Source organism: Diplotaxodon limnothrissa, linkage group LG13, assembly GCF_057381915.1.
Source record: "Diplotaxodon limnothrissa isolate DT_005_m linkage group LG13, D_limnothrissa_male_GT1.1, whole genome shotgun sequence".
In the NCBI taxonomy this organism is placed as follows: domain Eukaryota; kingdom Metazoa; phylum Chordata; class Actinopteri; order Cichliformes; family Cichlidae; genus Diplotaxodon; species Diplotaxodon limnothrissa.
In genome coordinates this window covers 17113526-17138287 of record NC_140608.1, presented here as the reverse complement: position 1 = coordinate 17138287, position 24762 = coordinate 17113526, and the positions used below count along the sequence as shown (strand labels likewise).

The 24762-nt window shown below is 40.1% G+C and overlaps 1 protein-coding gene across 2 annotated transcripts in view; it reads right to left on the bottom strand.

The window, feature by feature from the left end:
* The window catches only part of LOC146620121 (neurexin-1a-like), a 281418-nt gene that overhangs the window by 148324 nt on the left and 108332 nt on the right, over positions 1-24762 (bottom strand). For both annotated transcript variants that reach the window (XM_085368774.1, XM_085368773.1), the window contains 7 exons: positions 20542-20925; positions 13133-13336; positions 10698-10724; positions 3755-3877; positions 2853-3234; positions 1676-1866; positions 210-383 (listed from right to left, as the gene is read on the bottom strand). In XM_085368774.1, coding sequence (XP_085224900.1) covers positions 210-383; positions 1676-1866; positions 2853-3234; positions 3755-3877; positions 10698-10724; positions 13133-13336; positions 20542-20925 — 1485 coding nt within the window. The remainder of the gene's footprint in view (positions 1-209; positions 384-1675; positions 1867-2852; positions 3235-3754; positions 3878-10697; positions 10725-13132; positions 13337-20541; positions 20926-24762) is intronic.

Sequence of the window (24762 nt, the reverse complement as noted above, 5' to 3'; positions counted from 1 at the left end):
TTGGACAAGTAGGAGAATGGGAATACTGAGCAGCTTTGCGTGGCGCTGCAATGACCCCTTAAGATGGTTTTGTGAAAATAAGGGGGAAAAGATTGAATAAAGAGGGAAAAACAACTGAATTTATACCTGAGCTTGGACTGACTGAGCTTGACAGTGATTTATCATCATCGACCCACTGCGTTCACTTATTGGGTTGACAGACTACTGACCTTCACATCCTCTCTCTATTTGTCCCACACAGTCCAGGGCATCTGACATCAAGTCTGGGAGCCGCCCGTTCAGATCCATTGATGCCAGACAACCTTGAAAACCCTCCTTGGCATGCACCAGTTTGGGCAGCTCCTTGTACATCTCCTTAGCCACCCCTCCAATATACAGGTTACCTGTAAGGACATGAGAAATATGACAATACTGACCCCTAGTGGACATAAAAAACATTATCAAATATTTTGGATGGCTTTTTAAACTGCGTTTAAAGTGAACATGCCAGGCATTAGTAACAGTTGCGTGAATTATTTTATTCAAGTGAAAAAGTACATGAGGTTAATTATGTCTAGCTTTGGAAACCTTTTCTAATTGTCTTGATTTAAATGTTTTTTTGTGGGTGGCTTTTTTTTGTGGTCATGTCCAAGCCAGACATTTGTCATCTTTCATGTTTGTGCTGTTTCATTAACAATTTCAGATAAGGAAAATTACAACACTCTTCAAGGTAGTACACCAATTACCCCAATGTCCTTACAAGCTGTTTTATGTTATTAAATGATAATTCTTTAAAATAACTTTAATTCAAGGTTGGTCTGCTGAGCACAAATGGCCTTGTTTTTATGAACATATGCACATTGTTAATGGCAGCTGTAGAACAGATTAATGTGGAATTCTTGCTCAAGGGTACCTAAGTGGTGCTAATGAGTAAGGGCCAAGCATTGTTCCTACACACCCCTGCTGGGTCCACCCTGCTGGTGCAAACCTTCATTCACAAACCCAGGTCACTGCTGCCTCAATTTAATGTAAGAAATACACTGTAGTGCACTCTCAGGAAATAAGATACCCTTATCCTATTAGGTGTACAACAGGTTCACACCAGAAAAGGGATGCTCTAAGGTGCTGTTGGTGTACCCTTGAAAGGCATCCCTTATATTGTCTCATTTTCTACCTTAGTATAAGGAGGAAAAGAGCCAATAACAGACATAAAAAAGAAGTTAACTAAGGTTAATGACTTAATTATTATTTAATTATAAATTTGGGAATGGACTACCATTTGCATAGTACATTTCTAGTCACAGAGGTTATTCAGTGCTTCATCTATTTCATATCTGCACCTGCATCCAACAGAAACCAGCTCAGAACCATCCTCGCAAAAATAGAAAATTGTAGCTGAGAGATGACACTGCTGTCCTTTGGACTAATATATTTTGAATAAAACTTATCATGTTATTAAAATGAAGAATAAAATATTAAAACATTACATTTTTGCCCATATCCCCATTGCATTTGACCTGATATTACATTGCAAATATTACCCTTTTTCATATATATACCTTTTTGGCTCTCAAAAGGCACACAGTTACCCTAAGGTCCAATAATTAGCTTTAGAGGTGGAATTCATGGACTGTACCTGCAGGGATAGGAATGTATTTCGTTCTAGCCCTGTTGCAGAGAGTGTATGTGTGCATACCCTTCAGGTCCAGGTTTTTGGCTCCTGTTGTTGTCTGCGTGGTAATCTTGGTGTCAATCTTGACAGTGTGGAGGTTGTTGGTGTCCCTGGAGATTATAACATTGTGCCAGTGGTTGTCGTTCAGGGGTTTGTTAGAGTTGCCTTTGATCAGGTGGGCTCCATTCCCCAGGTCAGACACATAGTGTAGGTAACTGGAGGAAGATATTTAACTATCAGCTAATATCAGATGTGTTCTTTGTCATCTTGTGCTTTACATAGACTGTTTATCAGAGTAGACTGTAACAATAACAACATTGATACAAATAATTATGCTCATGTATATAAATATATTTTATACTGAAATGTCGCTGTTGGTGGCTGTGCGTTTGAAAACATAAATATACAAGAGTTTGAAAAAGTGGAAGTTAATAATTGGCAGGTAGAATAAACAACAAAGGGCAATGAACAGCGCTGAACAAATCATCCTTAAATTATTTGCTTTACAGTCAATTTGAGATTCGCACGCTCGTTTTTAATTAAAAAATATGGCGTCAATGTTTAGCACGCGGGAAAGCCTAACTTGCGGCATTACTTAAAAGAAGGTTATTCTATAGCTGCAATAAGTGTGTAGTCGATTCTCTTTTATGTTGGGTATTTGCTCTGCCTTCATGAAGATTAAAAAGAACAGCAATAGCCGACAGCTCTTTCAGTAAATATTCTGGCGTAGAGGTGATAAGAGAAGAATTTGAAGTAAAGGCATAAAAAAAAAAAGCTGTCAAGAATTCTTTTCTGTTTGGAAACTGTCCTGTGTAGGAAGGGGTGCATTATTAAAATCATAATCCATTTTTATGGAGATTACTGCCTAAATAAACATCACCTACACTGGTATAAAACTGGATAGGCACAGTTTAATGGTTTTTGCTGTCAGTATTTGCTGGACTTTGCACCTGTTGGCAGGTAGGTCTGCCGTATGTGTAAAAAGGAGACTTTTATAACAACTGTTGCACTGACAGCAACAACAGCAAAGCAAAAATGTCAGGCATATTTTTTTAATGTGTCTGAGTGAAGGTTTGGTGTAAACCGTCACAAAAAAACACCAGTGACATCAAACAGTCAAGTCTACTGGGTGCAAAACAAGATATATTACAGGCAAAGCACTTTTCTTTGACAGAATGAATGCTGCAAAGTCTCCACTTACCCTTTAACCAGCTCCACCACAATGAAGTCATTTCCATCGCCACTGTTATACAGGATGAGGCCGTCCGAGGAGGTGGTTTTGAACTGAAAAAAAAGGTGCATGGAGTAGTAGGCCTGCAGAGTAGTGAGAGTCACATAGCTGGAGCGTGACTTGAAGGTGACAGGGTCAGCAATGATGTTCTTGAAGCCAATCATTGCATTGAGCTCACAGTAATCAATGTCACCATTTTTACAGAGGTCTATGTAGGCCATGCCATTGAAGGAGAGGCTCTGGAGGTGGCCAATGAAGTTGGAGGGCACCATGGACATGAAGCGCTTCTCTGTCACAATGCCCGTCTCAATGTTATGGAACTCCAGCTGGGTGTGGTCACCTGCCATTTGACCTTTGATCGGCAGAAGTGGGAAGGGGAGAGAGGGTGTTATTGGGGATATCTGACAGTTAAATGGGCGCTGCTTTGCAATTAAAGGATCCACTTTAAATCCTCTCTGAAAAGAAATTAAAGAATGGCTTCACAATTATTGTCTTTAAGGGAAAAAAAAACTTCCACCAGATGCCCTTTTCATGCAACCCCCAGGAGATTAGAGTCTTCTCCTGGGACCGAACCAGGGATCTTTCACTTGTTAGGTGGTGCGTAAATCATTTGTTTCAATTCAATCTTATTTCATTTATGCAGCACCAAAGAACAACAAGGTGAAAAAAAGAGAAATAGAGACAATTTTATTTTCCTTTTCAAACAGCAACATTTTATCTTAAATTTTTTTTTTTTTTTTTAAAGGTTTTATTCTATATAGAAAAATGATCAAACCCTTTTTCCTGATCAGCAAAGCATGTTATGGATTATTTAAGTTTACATATTCAAAAAACTACTACATTACATCAAATAAAAAGAGGATGAGAGGTACCTTCCACAGGTGGAAGATCATCTACGGTCAGTTTCAAATTCTTGCCCCTCCTGAACACACGTACTGTGTGCCACTCATTATCGTTCAGATTCTGACCCGCAAAAATTGTCTCTGGACCTTTGCCTGCAGGACAGTCCAAACAGCGGTTAACACACACACTTAATACAGACACACATACACACATCCATAACAGAGAGGTTGATAAAAGTAGAATAAGAAAGAGGGAGATCAAAAGGAAGAAAATGTGAATGGATGAAGTAGTTGGACAGAGGAAGAAAACATTAAGGTAAACATAGTTAATGGTCCATAAAAACACATTTTGACTTGCATTTGCAGCACTGATCGCACCATTAGATAAAGCATCAAAATTCTGAATTCTCCCTGAACACTATTTTCTTTGAACCAATAGGAGGGAGGCCATAATCAGATGCTGTAATATATTCAAACAAGTGTTTTCTGTGAATGCATAATGTGTGAGCTTTGAGTTAAATGGAGACACAAATATAAGCTTGCTATACGACTGATGTCTTCTTTCTTTTGAGATTTTCTTAAATTCCTATCATGCCACTTGGTGGCAGCAAATAACTACCAAAAGGCTATGACTGGACAGGCACTTAACAACCCAGTATCACTCTCCATCTTGTTTACCTACAAGAGTGCAGGCCAATATTTGATTTCCCTCATGTCCACCACATAAAATGAAATAGTGATGCAAAAAGAAACACCTGCATAATGGAAGCATTGTGGTTGGCGGTGAGCAGAGAAAAAAAGGAACAAATAAAAAACAAAACAACAGAACAGACCATTTTAGCCCTCGTGCTAATCGTACAAAAACAGGAAATACAGAATGTGCTTTTTATCAGCACCCTTTGAAATAATTGATGCTCTGGAAAATGGAGAAGGTTACTGAAACTGCACAGATGCCATTTAAAAAAAGCTAATGAATCCACTTTATTAAATCAATAAATGCTGTTTCCTATAGTGCTGCAAATCTGCCTTGCAAGGATTTACACATTCAAAACTTGTATTTAACTGAATTTTGAAACTGAGAAATTGTATCACATTCGTCCTTAAATACACAGGACTGTGAAAAAGTTTTGAGCCACCCATCATGTTAATATATTTTGCTTCCAAGGAGCCAGACTTTCCTGTAATTGTTTAATGCAGTCTTGAGCAATGGTTCTCCAGAACCAGCCCCCCTCCCCCCCACCCCTAAACAACAAAAAAACAAACATGTTTCAAAAACACAAAATATGTTCCCATTCGTTTAACTGAATTTACCAAAAATGTCACAAATAAAACATTTTTGCAACAACAAGGTGATTCTTGAAAAGCTTTTTGCTGATAACTCTCAGCATGGTGCACAGTTCATCTTGAGAACACTGGACAAGTAAGGGATAAAAGGAAAAGTGTCAGACCTGAAATATTATCTATAGCAGATCTGAAAAGAATGTCCTTAAGAAAAAAAATCCAGCAAAGACCTGACACAGGATCAGAGAGATGCGTCTGGCCCTTCAACAGATGGATCTACTGTTTGCCAAAGGTTCGAAATGCACTCAGTGGAAGGGTGGCTGTCAAGAAGCCAGTCTTAAGGAAGGGAAACAGGGAGAGAAGGCTGAGGTGTGCCAAATTACTAATGAAAATGTCTTATGGAGTGATGAACCAACATTTGACACTTTTGGTTCAAATCAATATCTTTATGTGTCTACAACACAGTCATTTGTAAAACACGGTGGAGGCTTGGTCATGGCTGCATTTTAGCCAGTGGTGTTTAAATAAGTACATTTTGATCCACTATGCAAAACCATCTTGAAAAGAACCTGATTGGCAATGACCTTTCAGCATGACAATAATCTTAAATACACTGCCAATGCAGTAGAGCATATCTGGATAGGAAAACACACAGTGGAACACTATCAGTAATGGATTGGCGTCCCCAGAGCCCGGATTCAACATTGAATCACAGAACAGAACAAAAACGCAGCTAACATCCAAAGAAGAGCTTTGAATGTCCTTCAAGAAGCCTGGAGAACATGTCTTGAAGTCTACTCAAAGAAATTACGAGAAAGCTTGCCTAAGAGAGTTCAGGCTGCGTTGAAAAATAAAGGTGATCATAGCAAATACTGACTTTCAAGCTTGATAGAATTGTACAAACTCCAAATTATATTTCTATGTATGTTTGCTCATGTTTCTTAGTGGTCGTTCACTTCAAAAAAAATATAAAGAAATGAGGGGCGACTAAAGATTTTAGCACAAAGCTGTATATAATTTTAAAGTGTTTGATGCTAGCATCACATTTTAGAAATACTGGAGCAGGCACAAACTACACCTAAAAAGGTTATTTCTATAACAACTAATGCAAATATGGACACACGACACCTTCAATCAGCCAAAGCTCATTTATGGTGGAGTGAGGTGAAGCTGTGTGATGAGTCCAATATTTTCCAAAATTATTTTTGAAAATCAGAAATGCCACATCTGCTGACTTCTGAGAAGAGCCACCCAGCTTATTAACAGAGGGTGATGATGCAAGCAAATGATACAGGGGTAAAATACACATTTATGAATGCAACATCCAGACTTTCCATCTATTAGAAACATCATGTGCATGAAATTCTGTTTAAAATGTATATTTTACACATCTTCCTGTCTTTAGAAACACGTTGCTTACTAATAATATCACTTAAACATTTTAAATATTCTGATTATTTTGTCATCCAGTCCTGAAATCAGCATATTATATGATAGCATGTCATATGTGTTATTGCTTGCAGTCATTAATGGGTTTGTAGAGAACCCCTGTGCCAGAAACTCAAGGGGAGATTAAGAATGAGAGCTAAAATCAGAGAAACTGCACCAAATCTCTGTGATCTTATCAGAAGAATAATAAGTCTCTCCATGGATACATTTCTCCATTAGGAAATTCCAACATTGGTCCAACTAGGGCAGCATATTATTTTTTCATACAGCCTTTCTTAGATCATCTTGAATTGCTATACAGCTCTGATGTTCCCCTGCCAGGCACACATAACCAAAAAAATAGCCCAATGAGGTTGTGCCACAGTGACGGTATTAAAACCCCTAGGCTCTGGACAGCTTGCCTATACTGCTCGGTGCATTTCAGATGGGTTCCAGGTTCATTCGCCTGAACCATTTATGGCTATTTATTTCCTGCTTTTCTGCAATCTTCAAAGCTCCATTGCAATGTGTATGCAAATCTGAGGGTTCCAAAGTACTGGGACACACTCAATCTGAGACACAGTTCTGCTCTGTAAGCACCAAACACCGGGGCAGGCTTGAGACCAGACGACCGGCGAGGGATTAAGAAGGAGAGATATGAAATAATGGGATGGAGTTGGACTTGAAAGCGTGCTTGATCTTTGCCTTCTATCATTCTGTTCTTGCTGCTCTCCAAGAAGAAAAGAAAGGCAAGAGGAAAAGAGGTCAGTCATATCAAAAAGCACAATCCTACATAGCATTTACTACTGCTGGACCTGTTTTGTTTTCTGCCTTTAGTACAATCTGTGGTCCAAACCAACAGCTGCTGGCCAGACATTAAGGGGCTTTTAGTCCAGTCAGCGCTCTCTAGTGCCCTCACAGGCGGTGATCTATCTAAAGTGATGGATCTACAGTGATCTCTCCTTGCCTCACTGACTTTAGACCCAAGGGAACAGTGAAGAAGTGTGGCACAGGGCAGCATGAGAAGATGTGATTATCCAGTCAGTCAGCTCTGGCAGGCTGGATGACAGCTCGGACACTGGTGCTGCATGCCCCGACACTGTGACTCACATAGGTGGGGGAAAGAGGAAGTCACTGACCAAGCAGCAGGCCACTACACCGGATTACCATCAACAGAGATATCAAAACCAGATCAACACGACAGGGAAAGCTTTAGCAGGATACCTCGCTACAGAACCTGCTATCTAACCACTTTGCTGCATTAACAACAATGCTACAGTGAAAATGCTTTTGTACAAGCAGAGGTGAAACATTATTAAAATGATAAATGATTTGTTTTCGAATTCATGTTAAACTGCTAAATACTGAAAGGCTCAAATTGCCACGACGTTACTGAGACTAGCACTGTTTAGCAATAAATGACATGGTTAATCATGTCATATTAAGTACTTCCTCCCATGACAGAAAAGTCCCTATTACACTGTTAATTTCAAAGGATGTTAGTTATTTCCCTTAATTTAAGAAGCTATAGAATCCTGCAAGAACTTTATTAAAATTAGCTCCTTAATTTAAAGAATATTGCAACGAATAAATTAATAAGAATGTGAAGCTTGTTGCTTTTCTTAGAAAACACTACACTACGCACTCCAGTAATTTTATATAGCCCTCTTTTTATTTTCAGATTAATTCATTTACACTATTATTGTTCCCAAAGTCCTCCTGAACAGCTCTGCCTTTACTTGTTGCCAGATTTATACCCTCCTTTTACCTTTCTGAGCATAAAATATAAGTGAATATCATTAAACTCTAGTTGAAATTCCTATTCTTTATGGTAAGATGAGAGCTGAGCTATAATGAAGTAGTTTGATTACTTTTCTGAATGTAGATGCCAGAAATTGGTGCGAGTCATTTGGCTGAGAATGCAGGATGCATGCATGCATGCTCCCCTTACATCACTCTCCAACATATGATGATTTCTAACAAGAAAACAGGTGTCGCATCTGTGTTTAACAATCTCCTCATTTAAATTAAATTAGCCACAACAAAGACTAACGTTGTGACTAACAAGAGGAAAAAGTACCTTGCAATGCTGCTAAAGAAGATCAGAAGTGAATGATCACATTACGCTAAGGTGCCCTCATCACCATATCCTGGTCTAAACTGTGACTTTTCTGCAGTCCAAGCTAATAAATAATAGAAGAGCGGACTCACAGACCAAAAAAGCCAATCTGTCACAAGATATTTCTAGTTCATATTTTCAGCTTGTTGTCACTCAGTGCCTGTTAATACTGTTTAAGTCGAAGTGGCAGTGTTTTCTTCAGACAGCTCTGGGCAGCCCCAGGGAGCCTAGGTCCCTAATTGACAGTGATGTGTTCTTTGAGTCGGTGTTGAAATTCTTCATCCACTAAGCTGACCGGAGCCGCAGCGCCTGACAAGACACATTAATTAACATAGAAAAAAAGGGGACAAAAATAACAAGCGAAAAAAAAAATTTGAATTAAATGCTAACTCTTCATAAGTGGAAACGCACTGGCTTAGCAAAGTTCTTTCCAAGAACTTCAATTAAACATTTTCCTGTGACACAATCAGGTCTGGCTCTATTAAAGGAAGGCTTGCTGTCCCCCGTCTTGTTCTTTTTCTTTTACTCAAACATTTTGCCTTTAGCATAACGTTACATTAACAAAATCAAACTACTTTTCTTCTAAGCTTAAGCACATTTACAGCTTATATGCCAATATAAGCATTGCTTTAATCTGCACATATGGCACTATTATTTTAAAAAGAATAGGGAACATAAAAAAAAACCAAATGAATTCAGATTAACATTGTACATGCTTTAGTTTACATTATTTATTTAGCTAACAACTACATTAACCATTTTACCTGCCATATGGCTCTTTACTTTCTAGCACTAAGCAGTTCCACAGTTTAAAGGATTATCCTTCCCTGCTCAATTTTACATGATGGATAGATCTCAAAAGATTTGTGCATTTACAATGTTAAAATAAATACACTGATAAATATTAATAAAGTGTTAAGAATATTTCAGACTGAGAGGAAAAAGAGAAATAAATCAAAAACGCAAATATTAGCATAACAGCTGATGATTATGTCTTCGCACTAAACCAAGAATGACCTTTTAAAGCAGTGGATTGGGGGAATTAGAGCTTAGAGCTATTTATTTGCATACACAAACAAGGGATGCATTGAAGAAGCACAAACAATGCAATTTAGCATTTAGAAAGGTGTTAAGAAGGGCTGGCTCACAGAAACATGTCTAGAGGTCACATCATGTGATTCTGTGCAGAGGCGTTTTGTTGTGTAAGTCTCCACTTCTTCATCAGTCAATGACCTTCAGCTACTGTAACACACACGCACACACACACAAACACAAACACACACAAAGAGACCTAACACTCTTGGTTTCAGAGAACAGTTTGTCCTTCTATACAGTATGTGGCAGTCTCCAGCCCACTGTTATGGAGCTTAAACTTGGGTATTTCTGTTGTTATGTGCCGATACCAAGAGCGTCTGCCACTTCAGAATCATTAAACAGGGAAAAAAAGGTGTATTACGATCCAGAGAAGTAATTATTAATTCATCACTGTTCCTGAATAATAAATGTCAAGGATATTTACCTCCCAAAATATTGCAATGTAACCTCTTTGTTCAAGCGCACACATACACAAACACACACACACATCCAAAGCGAATCCCACAAACAAGATCTGCTCTCTCTCCCTCCCTCTCCATCCCCTTCTTTCTGCTCTGTGAGGCAGGTTAATGAGAATAATAAAATCACACTCTGTATTTCCTCTGTGCTTTGAATGGCCTCATCAATTTGCAACCGCTGTGAAACGCAGAAGAAGAAAGAAAAAAAGGAAAGCAAGAAGAAGACTGAGAAATCGTGCAAAATACCTGCCTCGTGTTTTATGTCAGTGAGTGAAAAGGTTCATTAATTAGAAACAACCCAGTGTGTAGAATCACAGCTGACTATTATATTTGGGTTTGTAATTAATTCAAGCCTCCCTCCATCTCTCCAGGAATTTCTTATTTTCCAACAGCTGGAATTTGGTATGATGACACACAATGTCAATGCAAGGGGCGAGTCAGATTTCAGTATGTTTTTTAACATCATAGCTACATTTTTTTTTTAACAGTTGCAAAATATAAAGCAAGCATGTTTATAAACAACACTTCTAGGGACTGAAAGGACAGTTAAGAGTTAAGAGAAGAAGAAGAGAAAAGGTGAACAGTAACTTACTGGAGGTACAGTTAATCCTGATACAATCTAGATGGGGAAGAATAGATGAGAGATAAATTCATCTTTCAACGTTACAGCTGCAGACATCATTAAAGCATACAGTCCACCCCTCTGGGGACACACACACGGACACTGTCCTTCATCTGATGCTCTCAAACGTGATCTAATGCGCAGCAAACTTGTGAAAGTGCTGCAGTGTGGCCTCTCAGAGGAACACATTTTTCACCTAACCATTAGAATTGATGTTTAATTACATGGCAGTGCTATGTTTATCTATGAAATATGTTTTACATACACCAAGATAAATTCTTTCTCTTTTTTAATATTATTTTCTTATGAGAGCCTCAGATTTTGGTCAGGGTCATGCAGGGCCAATTGGAAGGTATACCAACTCTCTCCCCATGTGTCTCCCGTGCAAGACAACTTTAAAGCACTGTCCCTTTTTGCTACTTTGTTACATGACTTATCAATGTTACATCGTTAACTAATATCAATAAGCTAAAATTCAAAATTAAATGGTATTCTTATTTTTCCAACAGCAGGGAAAAAACAGTCATTAATTATATGTACTCGAGTGCTTCCTAAGCTCAGTTTCCTAAGCTTTACTTTTGTATCCCGTTTCCCTACTTCAAAATATTCCACTTTTTAGTAAGCAAGTAAAATTAGCTCCACCTTAGCCAATATTATGATGCTGAATGATGTTGCACTAATGATAATAACACAATAAAATAACATCTATTCCACTAAGAGCCATTTAACATGTTTTTTTTATTTCATGCACATTTTAGTGATAATAAAAATCTAGTCAGGTTATATAAAACCTCCTTGTATCATATAAAGCAGATTCATTTCTACCCTATTACTCTATTCTAGTGTTGTATATGCGATTCATACATTCATATTTCATGTGGTAGCATACTTAAAACATCCATTCTGCATAAGTGCATTTTTCGATGCGGATATTAAATGAAGTCTTCTTCACCGTATTGATTTTAGTATTTTAAATTGGGATGTGGATCATTTTTATTAAGTAAAATATCTAAATGCTCTTCTTTAGTCTACACTACACAGCTGTTTTCTTTGACGGTAACAAGAAATAATTATCTTGATTCTACTGTGACAACTTAACTTGGCGTTCCTGTACTAAATACCCAGCTAATCTTACTCTACTCCCACTACTGTTCCTGAATTCTGCTTCGCCTCTTTTCTTTCTTAAGGCTAAGTTTGTGTCGAGCTCTAAGAAAGGTGACCCAGATCGAACTCCCTCCCCTGCTTCCCATTTGGCCCTGCTTGTCATGTGTTGTCAACCGCAGCAGAAAAGTGGTCGCAAACAGCCAGAGACCAACACGAGCCTACCCTTACAGGGAATGCTCTGCTTTTTGAAGGAGGGACAAGGAAGGCAGGCATAGAGGACTGAACCTGACAGACAAACTAAAAAAAAAACCTGAAATGTGTCAAAGATAATCCAAAAGAAAACAAAACTCCGTAGCCTGTTGTTTTCATCAGAGGGCATCTTTTTGTAGTCGCAGTAATATGACTTGTCAGCGCTGTCAGTGTGTGGCGCTGTTGTCTTCCATGGTGGGACACATGCTTCCTTGTGGTTGACAGCAGACACAGGCTGTCTACTTTGCATGCACCGCTAAACGGCTCCGCTTAGGGAGCCCATTTCTGTTTAGCCAGTGGAAAGGAGAAATAGATGGCTATCATTTGTGCGCCGAGGCTCTGTTTGAGAGATATCAAACTTTTCACAGGCATCATTGGATTCTATTCTGAGCAAATAAGCACATGTGCACACACTCGCGCGCACAAAAAAACGAAATGTGTTTCTTTCATTTGTCCTCAATTTTCCGTTTTTGCTGTAGGCACGCGAGAGGAAGGGGTGGAGGGTGGAGGGTGTCTTTCTTTGTACTCATTTAAGACAGCCGCATATTCATGCACGACCATGCATTCCTCCCACAATGATAAAAGTGTTTCTAAATAAAGTGATTAAAGAACAAGTGTGCAGGGTATTTATTGGCCCCAAATAAGGACTGCTTCACATTAGGCAATGACTAAATATTATAAATGCCCCCATCCTCAGAAGAATTATTAGCTTCCTGGTATGAATTATAACTGGAAATACAGAATACAGCAGTGTCTGCACTGTAAGCTGCACATTTTAAGATGATCTGAGTGTGTTGACGGTACACGCAGTGAGCATTCCCTGCTGGGCATTGCTGGCCGTGTGCTCGACTGGCAGTGAGCAAAGAGCCGCAGAGTCTTGCCATTGAAAGTCTTTACACCATCTCTTTCTATTCAATATATATATAAAAAGAAGACCAATTGCTCCGAGTGTGTGTGGGAGAGCAGGAGTATGTATATGGCTATGTTCCCTTAAAAGCGGTTTCTAGCTTAATTTGACTTATCTGCCGCAGCGTGTGTATCCAAGGCATTACCTAAGTTGACAGTCAGCCGGACGCGGCCGCTCTCCAACTCAATTCGCAGAGCGTCAGCAGAGTCCCGAGATGTGGTGGCTATTAGGATGCCATAGGCTCGCTGGGAGCGGAACCGCAAAGACACGTCCTCAGCTTCCGTGTGCATCACCACCGGTAGCTGGACCTTCATAAACTTGCTGCCATCGTAGCTGAGGATGGTCGCTTCTGCAGAGAGAAAAAAAGATATGTGATTGGTAAAATAGACCGTAACAGTTTTATGGTAATGCAATGACCGGGCCTGTCAGCTCAGCTTAAAATGATGCCCTTATTGCGGATATTATTTAATGTCGCGACTTTCAGTTTTGATGAAACAAGTGCATTAAATGTAATAATATCCAGTCATGTAAAAGAGGAATGAATACAGCATATGACTCAACAGAACAGAGACAAGTACGGTCAGCGTGTCTGGGTCTATTTCTTAGACGGGAGCTTTTTTGGTTTTTTAGAGCTACCTTGCCTCACAGACAGCAGAAACACTGAGTCATTTTGACTGCTGATGAATCCTAGAATTAGTCTCTTAGAAATATAAATACAATATAAAAACTTGCTGAGTAAGTGACTGTTAAATGGCATGTGCCCAGATATGTCACCCAAAAGCAGTGTGTAAAGACTTGTCAAAGTCTGGCGTCGCATTTTGCTGTGTACTACAGCTGACAGCAAGCCAAACTCTCTCCAAAAGACTGACTCCTGTCTTCCCCGTGCCAATTCAGCTGGTGGACTCGATCACGGAGTCAGTGGCAAGTACATGTTTGGATAATAATTAAGCTTAAAAAACACGGTCCAAGGTGAAATGAAGCCTTCGTGACAAACAAATAAAAGAAACTCAAAGTCCAAGTTCTCCTACATAACAAGTGGCATCCACAAGTATTTTGTATTTGCAATGTAATAGTGGCAAACCATGAAAGGAGAAATTGGTATTGACCGAGGGGAAAAAACACTAACGATGACAGAATTGTAATAGTATATGGACCTTGAATATCGAGCTTCTGCTCAGGGTGACTGCATTTACTCAAAGCATTAAGCGGGCCGTCTGGAGAAATGCTGGGGAGATTGTTTAACGCTGGCAGGAGGTTGTAACAACATTTCCGGTAGTGTAACTAAACCATAACCCAATAACAAAGCCATTACTGCAGCTGCAGAGTTGAGCCAGACAGATATAAGGTGAGACTGAGGGACGGGAGATGGAGACTGTTGTGGGTGATAGGGTACCAGTATACACAAACCACCTCATCACCACTTCCTCGTCACACAGAGCCAATGTCACATCCATCCCCTGGGATAACTCCGTCACATTCCTCACCCAAATCCAATTTCTCCACACCCTCCTGGGGTATGATGCAGATGACAGGGGCGTGTGACAAACGAGCTCCCACTGCTAAACTGTCTGCTCCCTGCCAGGCAGCTAAAGCAAAGAGCTACATTTGGAAACTGTTAGCCAATGCCAGGGAAAAAGCGGAGCAACTGTTCAAGCTTCTCGAATACTTGAAAAATGTGTCTCTGTTATACCACCTTGCACCTGGTCCCGATACTTGCAGGAAAAGTATCTGAACTTTAAAAAAAAAAGTCCCCCTCAGTGTTTAATTATGCTTTGTAGTGTCCATTAACAGCAACTGTCTGTTGTTTAGGTTCATGGCAAAAATGTATTACTGCTGCACAATGAGTGGCAGCTCAGAGTGCTGACCTGTATAGAATTCTTACTAAAGAATTAGCACCTCGCTCTGAAACAAGATCCATTATGCTTGCACGAAACAACACATTAAAGAATAAACACATGCAGCGATGATGCTGAGAACTTGTTAATATATTCCTTTAAATTGTAAAGCATTGTGTCTCCTTAAGGGTGAAGAAAAATGAATCATTTGCTAAATGTAATCTATGCAAGCTCCCTTATAAAGGAAAGACATTTCACATTTCCCTCATCTGCATAATCTTCAGCTTTTTTCCCCACACTGGATAGGAGGATAAAATTAATCACAGCTGGAGTAAATATTGCATTTCATCCAAGATGTCACCTTTGCTGAAATTCATATAAGGGACTATCTAAAATGTAATAAATAAGAAAGCTCCAGAATACAGATATGGAAAAAATGGAGGATGACATGTGAGGGAATCATTACCTAATGCAAAGTGAGGACCTGTCAAAAATCCAATCCTGCAAGCCGAGTCATTTTTAATGGCACTCCCATGTTTAATATCAAAATAAATTGAGAGGACTGAAGCCGGAGCTTCTGTCTGTGCCAACCCAACAGGAGGCTGTCAGAGGGGAGATGGAGCATACCAAACTAAACCAAGCATTCATTTTCTGTCGTGTAAAGCTCAATGCAACATTCTTTTCTGATTTTCACAAGAAAACAAGTAGCGATTTGAGGGGGCGTTGGGGCACTTTCAGAGAAGTAACAAACAAGCCTGTACTACTAACAAGGGGTGGGGTAATGGCAGACAGGCACACAGTTCTTCCTGCTTTCTGCCCCCGAGGAGAGCAGACTCTGCAGGAAGGCTGAGCTGTCAGCTGCATGCCACAGGATTGTGATGTCCCACAGTATCGGGGCACCAGACTCAACCCAATTCAAAAATTGCCAGAAAACAACTGCCAAAAGGCTTTTGGAAAATTTGTGTTCAACATCCATAATAAACAGGAGGAAATGGCTCAGAGATATGATAAATAATTCAAGGCAGCTCATGTCTTCTTCACCGCAGCCGTCTTTGAACCCAAGTATAGACAATCCACGAAAGAGACACACTGGCTATTAAAAGTGTGGAAACAAGTTACAAGCTGAGTGGATTTCTTCAGACAGGGAAACAATGTTCTGTGTATGCACAGAGAGGAAGCAGCATCATGGGCCAGCTTCACATCTGCTGCCCTGTGACCATACGGCAACATTATCTGAGCTATGAAATGAGAGCGAAGATGGAAAATAGATCAGCTGAGATTGGGATAATATGCAACTTCAGCTCTTGCATTATGAAATGGAAGCTACAAGTAGTACAGCTTTGCATTCAATCGCTATCAAAATCTTTCAGCCGGTCGAGAATGTTAGGACAATTAGCTCATCTCTCAAGGTCTATCCTGCGCTATCAAAATCTTTCAGCCAGAGCTATTCCTCAACATTTTCCTCGAAAAAATGGACCCCCAGCGCTCGTACAGTCACGCGTCTTCCATGTTTTTCACTTTTCTACACATGTATGTCCATCGCTTAAGGGCGCGGGACAACCGGTTCTCTCTAATTATGACTAGATTCAAGTGTGCTGAATGGTGACTAACACAGTGTGCTGTCAAAGGGCACGGCTAAAACATGCTTTAATGCTAACGCTCAGCCATATTCTCCTTTAAGGGCTTTTCTCAATTATGCAATAGCATTCTGCACCTCTTGGCTTTTGCTTTGGACCGATGGCAAATGGCTTTATGCTCTGAAAAGCAATAAATGTTCTCAAAGAACAGAGTTTTTCTTTATTTACACTAATTTACATAAGTAGTTAATGCATTGTATTGTTGTGCACTATGCTCTGGAGCAAGGTATTAGACACCTTTAGTACATGCTGGCAATAATATACTGCAGTAGACTCAAGGCTCTACTTAATGATATATCCCTTAAGAGTACCCTGAAGCTGTAAGGCTGCTATATTTTATACAGTTTTTTTTAAATATATATTTTGAACTAATAGCATCACTATTGGTAAAAGCACAGTGCAAAGCCTCTACACTGCAAATCAGCAAGTTGTTAGGTATGTCTGGTGTACAATGAGCAGACTCATGTATCGATCTGTATGTTGAAGCACACGTTCAGCTGCAGCCACTGTGAAATGATGCAGGTGCTGTCAGTGCTGGAATCCAGCATGTCAAATCTCATTAGGGAATATGTGCATGTACTACAACACACCTACCACACCATCTGGGAGGCTGTTTTAGCCTCACACTGCAAGACTAATATTTGGGCTAATTAGCAACTGGAGGAACAATGAAGGGGAAGACATTTGGGATGCAAGGGGGGGAAAATTGCTTTGTCTGCTTAATTAAAATGTCTCAAAATAGGGCGAATAGCTCCGTGGCTGTGTTCCGAAGATCCACCTCCTGCTCCTTTTACTTGTCGTCGTCCTCCTCCTCTGCCATATGCAGTAGCTGTATTTTGCCACCGGGTGGTACACCATGCATGGATAAGTGAGAGCTGGGGTAATTCTTTTGACAGCTCCTCGGCCTGCTGGTGCCTGCTTCATCCTACCAGTGCAGAGGCAATCTGGAGCATTCAAAACAGCTGGCAGCATGCCAGAGCCCATCCTCTGTACCACTGCTCCCACTCACACTCTCGCTAATGCCTGTCTCATACACAAGTGCAGAGACAGCCAGAAAATGAGAGTTGGACGGAGAAGCCGAGACGCCAGATCACGGCTCTGGTGTTCAAAGAGAGTGTAGAAGGTCACGGTGGAGGAAATCTTTGCAACATGCAGTCTCTTAATGTGGAACTGTTTCAGCTTTTTGTTTTTGTTTTCAGAGCAAAGTCAGGCTGGATTATATCTTTGGACCCAAGAACGCTCTCTGAATAAGTAATTATCTTCCTGAAGAGAAACGATCTGTATCCCTTGCCCACTCCACCTCCCTCATGTACTGTGTCCTAATTCCTGTCAACTCATTAGCTAAAACCGACGTGCACATGTGGAAAATCAAAGTAGCGCGGAGACAAGCCTCACTGACACGTTCATCAGATATGGAGATCAAATTATTTTCTTTTACACTAAATTTTATTTCTGCTTTTTTTGCTCCCTTTTTTAAATCAAATATTAATTTCCTGCCTCAGAACTAACTAAAACACTGCATTCGCAACACGTGCCACATACCTTCAAGACGTTCGTGACTAAACAAGCCTCATTTCACAACAGTGTCATGTGCTTTTGTATCATTTTGTTTTTGTGCCATTTGCCAGATTTCCATCAGTATCATTAGCATCTCTAAAGTGCAGTTGGAGTTATAAATCAGCGTCATCCATTTATACTCAAGGTTTTGTGTGTGTGTGTGTGTGTGTGTGTGTGTGTGTGTGTGTGTGTGTGTGTGTGTGTGTGTGTGTGTGTGTGTGTGTGTGTATATGTAAGTGGGAAGGCAGGGGGTGGGGGGTGGTTGGTTTGTGGACATAATAACTTACTCCCTCCCCACTCCAGTGGAAAGACTCACACCAGAAATTGCCTTCCCGAGTCAGACGATTGCTAGAAGACTGGGTCAATATTAAAAGAATAAAAAACAAAAACTAAAAGAAACACATATAGTTGCCTTTTCTTTCAAAATTAAGGTTTTTAAATGACTACTCCAAATTTTCTTATGACTACTTGACTAATTTCTGATGCCTTATTCATTTCCCAGTCAGTTTTAATGTGTAAACAGTGTTCATAATTAAGTCGTTATGGACAGGAAGCATTTATCACAAAGCCAAAGCAAGAAAACTACAGGAACCAGGTCAGGAACCTTTGCCATGTAGCCTTTGAATGGTGGGGCTTGGATGAAACATGTTGCTCCTGATACTTTTTATTTTTTACAAAAACTGGCACACTTTGTGTCATTTCTATCGATGCTGCACTTCTTAAAATACCATAGAAACGTTTATACTGGTTCTAGAAGCGTTGCATCACCGTAACATTTGGTGCATCTGCCCTAAGAAGACTAACAAGTAGAGGTTAGAGAGAAAACAACAGATAAGCACTGTCCACATACAAGTTATGGTTAAAAAAGACAAGCTGTGACTCTTCAGATAACTTTACATTTCACAATAGATCCGTTTAAAACACACACTAAACAGAGTTCCAACTATACAACATCCCTTTACTTTTGGTAATACTGTTTCATGAAGCAAGTGACTTCAGCACAGAGGAATAGCAAAAGCACGTGTGGAGCTGACACATGTAACTGTGTGGGACGTGGTGCGTTCCAACCGCAGCGGATTTTTTTCTTTTTTTTCAGATGAGAGAACCTGTTCCTGTTTCGGCGAAGATGCATCACGCTGTGATAACAGTGTCACATGCTTGGGCACTTTTTTGACATTTGCCTTGATTATGCATATGTTAAATGCTTTCATGCATTTGCTACTATTGCACCATTGAGATTTCATGACTATGCATGCTGCTGCAATATAAATCCCTTAACACACCAATATATAGTCTACTGCTTCAGGTTAGAATCTGTGATGATTATATGTATATAGCTATGAATTCATTCAACCAATATGGAAATATCCTATGATTTCTTAATATTGCAGTTCTCCTTAATAAAAGAACTATAAATTGGAAAAATGTATTTGCTTAGTCTCACTGTGTGGATAAAAGGAAAGTACATTGATCAAAAAGATCAGCAAATTAAAGCTGATCATGCAGAAATGTTTAATCTCACAATTCCTTAAAGATACACCTGAAATTCTTTTCATACATTTTATAGCACAGAAAAAATTCTTGTACTCCGTTGCTTTCAGCTAGCTGCAGAAATACAGCAAAATACTAAAACAGGAAGAAAAGAATCTGCTTTAGAGTACTAAGGGCAGTTCTGGAAGATTTTCTCAGGGCTAAGTTCAAGCAATTATAGCTTTTTATCAGACAAATATGTGACTATTCATTTTTTTAGTATAATTTGCGACCCTATCAACTTTAAACACTAGTCAGAAAGTTCAGAACAAAAAGTGTTCTTTTAATTTCTCAGTGATCAGCTATAAATAAAAAAAAGACAAATTCCTGCAGAATCAGGGGTAAGTCAGACATAGAGGCCTAAAGTTTCATGGTGTGACACTCACTTCTCCTATTTCTCTTCTCTGGAGGACAGAAGGATAAGTATTCTGCACCAGGTCTGGTCATGAGCGAGTGGTTTGATGAGGCAAATGGTTTGCAGAAGACAGCCAATTTACAGGCAAGTGTGCATGGTGGACGTGACCAGCAGTGTCTCGGTGGTGCATCAGTCACCTGCCACTCAACATACTCGAACATCAACCCTCCGTATCCTGACTCATTTTGCCTGCTTCTCTGTTGCTGTCGGTCTCCTCCCGCAATTTCTCTCCTGCCTTAAATTACCACCAACCTGCTGTTAGAGAGCTGGCGATGTTCAACCATAAGCCTGGATAACAAAAAGACCACCTGCAGGCTTTTGTGTGTTGACACTGTTCAACGTGAACTTGAAAGACAAAGAATACTACATCCATGGCAGATATAATTAAACCAATCTTTTCCTTTTCTTTGATGTAAATTATATTCACACTTTTATGATCCCATCCCTACATCAGAAGATAATGCATGGTGAGGTCGCTGTGCAGCATCATCAACATTTTACACTGGCAAAGATTACGCCTAAGAGAAAGAAATTATAAGCAGTCTAACAGCTGGGTAGAAAAAATGAGACAAAGTTTTACCTCTTTCGCAGGAGCGACCCAGGTATCCAGTCCCAGAACAGTCACACACGTAGCGATTCCAGCCTTCTCTACAGATCCCATTGTTTTGGCAGGGGTTGCTCAAGCACTGCTTGGGAGGCTCTTTAGAGCAGGAGGGCTTGACCCCGGCAGCTTTCTGGATCTCAGCCAGCCGTCTGACATCTTTACTCTGTCCGTCAATAAATAAATCTCGAATGCAGCCTACGTAGCCATAGTTGAGCAGTGCAGTCCACACCTCGGTGGGGAACACCAACCCCCTTCTATTCTCCGGTAAACCCCCAAGGTACAGGTTGTCATCCAAGTCCAGGATCTCACTTTCTCCAGGGGCTGTGTAGGCAGTGCGGAGGGTGTTGATGGAGATGGTACCTAAAAATGAAGATACAGGAAGAATAAGTTATTGTTTTGCTACAGCTACTTTGAGGTAAGTAAACAATTAGCCTCCAAAAGGCACTGTGTGTCCTACAGGACCACAAAGATGCAAAGAAGACCCATTTGAAAATGTTTTGATGAAGAAATTAACCTAATTAGTGTTATCCATCTGGACAGGGTCAGGATTTTCTTCATTTAGAATGACTGATGAGAGATGATAAGATGCATTAATCACAGGGCAGCTAGTCTATTAGTAGTTTAATCTGGGATTCCTAAGAGTATCCTCTCCATTTTCCTTGGGTTTGCCATAATAAATCTCCTTTATCTATAAAGCAGTGGTCATAAAGAAACTAGTGAGGAAAAGAAAAATAGTTGCCCCCTCTATCATTTTAGCCACCCTTCCCAAAAAAACATCGTAACCATCTTTTTGATCTTGATTAACGGACTGGAGGCTCCGACCCCCCCGCCACCCTGTCTCTCCTTCTGTTTGCCTCTCAAACACATAAACCTGCAATGAGAGCATGTGTGTTTCCCAACATGATTTATCACTCTCATTCAGGTTTAATTCTCGATCTGGAGCACGGTAAACAACAGCGGACATGACTGGACTGTAAAGCTGTGGAAAAGGAAGGCCTTACTGTGGGACTCAGACCGGGTGATTAATTTGTATATGGATCTGTTACTCTCAGTGCAGGAACCATTGTGGACTTTAATTAATGGTGGCTGCCTCCACTGCCTGCATCCTCGTCCAGTAATCTATATACCGTGGCACTGAGGATCCACACAGGCCACTGCCTGGATGGATGCTTAAAAATAAAATTGCCATAGAGTCAAAATTTGAATTTTGAGTGGCAGATGCATGCCATGGCAGATATGAAGGAACTAATAGTTGATTGCCATGGGCTAAATGGCAAAGCTGTAATGCTTGTACTGTATGTGGGAGAGAAGTGTAGCTTTTAAGTTACTTTTCTAGTCAAAGTGTTTATGTTGGGGAAACAAGCCCTAAGCCATACTTGAATTTCAGCAGGGCTGCCTGGCACTTTTTAGAGACACATTAGATATTAAATGGGGCATTTCACATTTCATTACAGCTACCATTAGCATGCATGAATGTACATATCACAATTAATTATACATATAATAAATATCTGCATTTCTATTTTTTCTATCAAAGCCTTTTTTCTCAGAAGCATCTTTTCACATAACAAAAAAATGTTAAAAATCACCCCCTATGCTAATAACACACTTGTTCATGTATGATCTTCATAGCCAAGGTGAGCCAGCCCTTTTGCAAAATTGTTTGAGAGAGACAGCTAAGGACCTAGTGCACAATGATTAACCGGGTCCCACTAACATGTTCCAGCTCTTTTCTCAGGGTCTTGGCCCCAGGCATCTGTTCCTGCACTTTCCTGCCGCCACCCACTGCCCCTGCTCTCTCCAGCCACAGCTGTTGAGACTTCCAAGCTTTGCACACTTGGCATAGGCCACCCGTCATGCAGCCAGAACAGCTCCCTTCAGGTTATAGCTAACGAGCTCACTACATCAAACTCATTAGCGAGGAAACTTTTCTCTGAGTAGAGCAGGTGCCCGGCTGAAGAATGAACATCAGTGTGGTCAGCGTGAATGGCGAGAGAAGTATCCACACACGCAAACACTTTTTTTTTTTGTCAGATCCCACACTGTGACAGGCATTTGAAGGAACTGAGTGAAGTAGTGTGCAAAATTCTTGAGCCACCCTTCATTCCTTTATATTTTGCCATCTCCATGTTTCCTAAAGGACATACAAAGCTCTTCTTTGAGGTAAATCCATGACTCATTATGTTCCATTCTTTGCTTTTCTATCCAGGTATGCTTTTACTGCTTTGGCAATGTGTTTAAGATCGTTGATCATGTTGAAAATGATGCTGTTGCCAATCAGATACTGTGCGGTGGATTAAAGTCTGATGGTACTTTTCTATCTTCCTCATTTAATCAATTTTGATCCCCAACACCACTGACTGAAAAGCTCCAAACCATGACAGAGCCTCCACCGTCTTTTACAGATGGGTGCAGACACTCACTGTTGGGCATCTCTTCTGATCTCATATGTACTGACATCAACTTTGGTGTAAACCTGTTGCCCGCTGATTTTCAGTTCAATTCTTGTGTAATTTGGCAGCCTTTTCTTCCTGTTTCTCTTCCCTTCTTGAGAGCCACCCTTTTCTCATTTTTCCAGTGAACAGTAGATGAATCAAATGATGGTCCATGTGCATTTCTCAGGTTCTATGTCAGATCTGTATTGTTCCTATTTCTTATGGTTTCACATTGCTTTCAGATAAATATTTATCTGCTGTAGATAGTGTTTTTTGTAAGCTTTCCTCTTTTGTTCTCCACTTGTTCAATTTCCTCAACTTTTTTAAGGACACCCTGCACATGCCAAAATATGCCAGGTTTTTGGCAAATAGCTTTTTGGTGTTGGTGCCAAAATACTATTTTATACCTGTCACACTGTGTTATCTTTGGCATTTTTCAACTACAAATTCACTAAAGAAATAGGAACAAATGATACATTTTTGTAAGACGCTGCCAGTAACAAAATGCCTAAAGATACAATTTAAAATTTGGCACACACAACACCGGTCCATCCTTTGAGTTTGGTGTCTTTGTTTACGCTTTAATAAGATCATAGGTCAGTGTAAAAGTGGTGTAACAAATAGAAATTCCACTGAAAAGAGGCTGGTACTTGAACTGGACTGAGAATGAGTGAAAAAGCAGGTAATGTCCAATGAAAAATTTGGAAAGAGTTTCAAAAAGTCTGACCATTTTTAAAAATTACAAGAAAGCCTTGCTCTTTGAAAGTAAAATATAAAGTGATACTGTTAAAGTCATCATCGAGTTATTGGATGCTTTAAACCTCATGATATCTACACTTAAGTCTTATTACAGTCATAAAGAACGAAGAAAGAATATCTGTCTAAATTGATGCAGAAGAAGAAGAAAGATATCTACATCTCCTGGGCATCATGTGACAGTGATGTATTTACTTCTCAATCTCCTGTAAAGAATATGTGAAAGCAGAGTGGATCTGTGTAATGTTGGACGACTACCCTAACAGCAGGGCATATACACACTGCAGGACTACTTATGTTTTGAACACTATTATTTTGATATCAGGGGGTGTGTCTTGTGAATGCTAACATTAAAGAGGAGGAGATACAGAACAAGATGAGAACATGGAGATAAAGAAGCCTGGAAAGAGGATGGGGGTGTATATGATGACAGATAAGAAAGCAGTGGGAACACAGCGGTAAACAGTGTCCTGAAAAATGAGTACAGAAATTACAAACGAGATGATCAAACTGATACAGAGGGCTAAAATGTGACTGAATAATGATGACAAAAATCAGCAGTCTAGCCAACTTAAAAGCGCTGACCACATTACTCTCTCTATCCCTCTCTGTGGGCTGACCTGTAAGTGGTACTCCATCATCAAACCTGAAGGCAGGGGTCCAAATGACAGCTCAGATCTCTCTCACACTTTTTGCATCAGCAGCCAGGCTCAACTTGGCATGATGTCCCCTAACCCCACTCACACATCCCCAAAACATGTCAGACAGGGGATTACTACAATCCAGTTAGGGCGATACGGCCAAATCTCTCCCTGTGATTGGATTCTCTGTAGAAAAAGAAGCTCGTGAGTGGGTTGTGAGGATAGGGAATATGTTATCTATAAGAGTGTGCATGCCTGCTTCTGTTTGTTTGGTGTACGTGTGCATGTTTGTGTGTGAAGTAGCGCCGCGTGTGCCCTAGCAGGAAGTGTGGCTACAACACAGCAATGTCCGTGTAATGTCTCTG